The sequence below is a fragment of the Otolemur garnettii genome, unplaced genomic scaffold (assembly GCF_000181295.1).
Source record: "Otolemur garnettii isolate 467f Iridium unplaced genomic scaffold, OtoGar3 scaffold00065, whole genome shotgun sequence".
In the NCBI taxonomy this organism is placed as follows: Eukaryota; Metazoa; Chordata; class Mammalia; order Primates; family Galagidae; genus Otolemur; species Otolemur garnettii.
The window spans coordinates 2,096,944-2,101,750 of NW_003852460.1; the positions used below are offsets into that span (position 1 = coordinate 2,096,944).

General features: G+C 42.4%; 1 protein-coding gene across 1 annotated transcript in view; it reads left to right on the top strand.

Annotated features, from left to right (window-relative positions):
- The window catches only part of ARSF (arylsulfatase F), a 28,702-nt gene that overhangs the window by 15,475 nt on the left and 8,420 nt on the right, over positions 1 to 4,807 (top strand). Inside the window, exon 7 of the mRNA XM_012807147.1 lies at positions 4,187 to 4,321. Within this exon, the coding sequence (XP_012662601.1) occupies positions 4,187 to 4,321 (135 nt within the window). The remainder of the gene's footprint in view (positions 1 to 4,186; positions 4,322 to 4,807) is intronic.

A 4,807-nucleotide genomic window follows, 5' to 3' on the forward strand; every position in this document is an offset into this window, starting at 1 on the left:
ATGGTCTCTATGGTGGGTAAGTCAGAGATGGACTCCATGGTGAGTGAGTCACAGAGAGATGGACTCCATGGTGAGTGAGTCACAGAGAGATGGACCCCATGGTGGGTAAAACACAGAGAGATGGACTCCATGGTGCGTGAGTCACAGAGAGATGGTCTCCATAGTGGCGAAATCAGAGAGATGAACTCCATGGTGGGAAAATCACTGAGATGGACTCCATGGTGGGTGAGTCACAGAGAGATGGACTCCATGGTAGGAAAATCAGAGAGATGGACTCCATTGTGAGTGAGTTACAGAGAGATGGACTCCATAGTGGGGAATCAGATGAACTTCATGGTGAGTGAGTCACAGAGAGATGGATTCCATGGTGGGTGACTCTTACCCATGGTGGGTAACTCACAGAGATGGACTCCATGGTGGATAAGTCACAGATAGATAAACTCCATGGTGGGTGAGTCACAGAGAGATGGACTCCATGGTGGGTGAGTCTTACCCATGGTAGGTAACTCACAGAGAAGATGAACTCTATGGTAGGTAAGTCACAGAGAGATGAACTCTATGGTGGGTGAGTCACAAAGACATGAACCCCATGGTGGGTAAATTCAGAGAGATGGACTCCATGGTGGGTAAGTCACAGAGAGATGGTCTCCATGGTGAGTGAGTCACACAGAGATGGACCTCATGGTAAGTTAACCACAGAGAGATGGACCTCATGGTAAGTTAACCACAGAGAGATGAACTCCTTCGTGGGTGAGTCACAGAGAGATGGACCCCATGGTGGGTAAACCACAGAGAGATGGACTCCTTGGTGGATGAGTTACAGAGATGGAGTCCATGGTGGATGAGTCTTACCCATGGGGTGAGTCACAGAGATGGACCCCATGGTGGGTAAACCACAGAGAGATGGACTCTATGGTGGGTGAGTCACAGAGAGATGGACTCCATGGTGGGTGAGTCTTACCCATGGTGGGGGAGTAACAGAGAGATGGACTCTGTTTTGGGTGAGTCTTACCCATGGTGGGAGAGTCACAGAGAGATGGACTCCTTGGTGGGTGAGTCTTACCCATAGTGGAGGAGTCACAGAGAGATGGACCCCATGGTGGGGGAGTCAGAGGATCTAGGTAGAGAGAAGTAAACATGTTTGAATGGTGTGTGACACCCAGAAATGGCCTTTGGCCAATATACAGACTAAAGAGAATTATCTCCAAGAGGCAAGGTTGGTCTGAGACATAAATGGAGTAAGGTGAAAGTGATTGATAAAGTCAGCACAAAAACCCACACTCAATTCCTGTTCTTTTTTTTTTTTTACTTAAAAAATTAAAGGTTAATTTGAGGATACAAAGAATTAGGTTACAATGTTTGCGTTTGTTAGGTATAGTCCATGTTGTAGTTGAGTCCCACCCACAAGAGATGTGCCACATAACCTCACATTGTTTTCATTAAGTGGGAGCACACCAATCCCCCTCCCTCTTCCCCTCTCCTCAGCTCCCACCTTCCCCCTTCATCACCACTACTAGTGCTAGAAGTTGTCGCCAATGCAATCAGTCAAGAAAAGGATATAAAAAGGCATCCATATGGGGGCAGAGGGGGTCAAATTCTTGCTCTTTATCGATGATATAATCTTATACTCAGAAAACCCATGAGACTCAACCATAAGACTCCTGGAAGTGATAAAAAAAAATACAGTAATGTCTCAGGGTATAAAATCAATGTCCACATACCTGTAGACTTTGTACATGCCAGTAACAGCCAAGTTGAGAAGCAAATCAAGGACACAACTCTCCTCATAGTCACTTCTTATTCTTTCTTTGCTTGTCACCCCCTTCTCACCTGGGATGTCTGTCTCTTTAGTTGTGCCTCCTGTCCTGACCAGGCCCACAAATCAGATCTTGATGCTGTTTGATTAAACTGCAAACCTTCACATCGAGGTCTGTTGTGTCCAAAGATCTCAGGTTGAAGTTGTGGATTCAGGGATGTGTCAGAGCCCAGATCCATGATGACCTCATACTGCAGAGAGACAAAATGATATAAATGTACATTCCTGGGATTCACACAGTAAATAAATCAATCTGGAATATGGATTCAGCTCTCTGATATTAATGACAGGAAGGCATGAATGAAATGCATGTATTCGGGACAGTGCGTGTGGCTCAAAAGGATAGGGCACCAGCCCCATATGCCAGAGGTGGTAGGTTCAACCTAGCCCTGGCCCAAAACTACAAAATAAAAAAATAAAAAAATAAAAATAAATGCACATATTTGAAGGATACAAAAGTACAGAGATGTCATGATATGTGTGTCACTATGCCAAAAAACAAAAACCTTGGAAATTAAGCTAACAAAATTGAAGCCAATAAAAAGCTTTTAGTTTATGCAGTCATAAAAGTGTGGTTTGATGGTTCCTTTGACAGAATATGGTGACGTCTCCTCAGTTGGGTACTCCACAAAGTCAAGTGGCACCAGCAATGGCGGTGAAAATTTTTGTCACTAGGTTAAGTGGTATCTTCCAGTTATTTACATTGTAAACTCATGTGCTTTGTCACAATTCAAAGTTAATATGTGTTTTACAGAAGGTAGTTTTATATTAATCCAGTATCTTGGCCCCTCATCAAATATTATCATGCCAGTTTTAGTATCCATTGATCATTTTCTCTGGAATCAATTTTCATTGTGGTATTTGCTAAGAGTTGAATTTTCTTTTTTAGGACTTGAGAAGGTGAATTACTTTCTTAGACCTGTATGCTTTGTGTGTAGTATAAAATTTCTAGCAAACTCTAGGAACTTTAATTTAATGTTGTTTAAGATGACCAATGCATAGAATCAGACACATTTGTGAAAATGTTTGGTGAATAATGAATTTATTAATTATTCGTGCTGGGCACAGGGGCTCACACCTGTAATCCTCGCACTTTTAGAGGCTGAGGTGAGTGAATTGCCTGAGCTCAGGAGTTCAAGACCAGCCTGAGTTAGAGTGAGATTCCAACTCTAAAAATAGCTGGGCATTGTGGCGGGCGCCTGTAGTCTCAGTTAGTTGCGAGGCTGAAGCAAGAGAATTGCTTGAGCTGAAGAGTTTGAGGTTTCTGTAAGCTATGACATCAGGTGGCAAAGTGAGACTCTGTCTCAAAAAAACAATTATTCATGATACTAATCATGGATTTTGGACCTGTAGGAATTTGGTTGCTTTCTTCTTTTTCTTTTTTTTCTTTTGTGAGGCAGAGTCTCACTCTGTCACCCTGGCTAGAGTGCTATGGAATCATAGCTCACAGCAACCTGAAACTCCTGGGCTGAAGTAATCTTCTCACTCAGCCTCCAAAGTATCTGGGACTACTAGTTCTCCAAAGTAGTAACCATGCTCCGCTAATTTTTCTATTTTTACTAGTGATAGGGTCTCACTGTTGCTCAGGCTGCTCTCCAACTTCTGAGCTCAGGCAATCCACCTGCTTTGGCCTCACAGAAAGCTATGATTACATGTATGAGCCACCATACCTGGTCTGGTTGCTTTCTTATAAAGAATGACATGGAATGTATTTTATTTTGAGTGCATTTTTCCTATTTTAACTTGCCTGTTGAGTCTAATTTTTCCCCCTTTTAAAATTTCTCATCCTCTATTTTAAATGCCAAATAAGAAAGGAACAGGAAATGATTAGAAAAATAATTACTTACCTAAATCACTAGCAAGAATACATCTGATGGATTGTGTTAACTCAATGATGAGAGTTTCTTAATCCCATCTCTGTTCCCTGAAATTCTATGATAATGTACTGTTTCTGTGAGAAAAGTTGTTGTATTATGTAAACTGTGACTACTGTTCCATGAGACATCAAAGTCAGAGAAGAAACCACATCCTTCCTTTCCTATCTAAAGGGAAAAACTAGGTTTTGTCAGTTTTATTTTGTAAAAAGGAAATGATAAAGCAGAATTTGCCTTTTGAATGGTAGTAGTACCAATCCAATCCAATCCAATCCATCCGAATTGTCATAATAATTTTTCTGAAGGCATGTCATCTTTTTTGTTTCTTAAATGTTAGGCTCTAAATTCACTTCTTTTTCCAGGGTTTGGCAATTTAAACCATTTGCATGCATTTCTTTCCTTCTGTAGCTTTTGAAATAGTGAGGGTCACGCCATCCTTGTCTTTCTGATGTGTCTCATACATTATTTTGACTTATGCCTTTGATTATTATTTCAGGCAAGATCCTTGGTGCTATTGATGATTTGGGTCTGAGGAACCACACTCTTGTCTACTTTACGTCAGACCATGGCGGCCATCTGGAGGCTAGGCGAGGTCACGCCCAACTTGGAGGATGGAATGGAGTTTACAAAGGTAAGGTGAAGTGATCTTTCACTCCGTTGGGTGGTGAGTAATCTTATGGTCATCATAATTAATTAGTATACAAAACTACACAAGTTTGGGCCGGGTGTGGTGGCTCATACCTGTAATCCTAGCACTCTGGGAGGCCCAGGTGGGTGGATTGCTTGAGCTCACAAGTTCAAGACCAGCCTGAACAAAAAACAAGCCCCCCAGCTAGGGCACCTGTAGCTCAGCAGCTAGGGGGCCAGCCACATACACCAGAGCTGGGAGGGTTCAAATCCATTCCGGGCCTGCCAAACAACAATGACAACAATAACAAGAACAGCAACAAAAAATAACCAGGTGTTGTGATGAACACCTGTAGTCCCAGCTACTTGGGAGGCTGAGGCAAGAGAATCATTTAAGCCCAAGAGTTTGAGGTTGCTGTGAGCTGTGATGCTACAGCACTCTACCAAGGGTGACATAGTGAGACTCTGTCTCAATTTTTTAAAAAAGGGA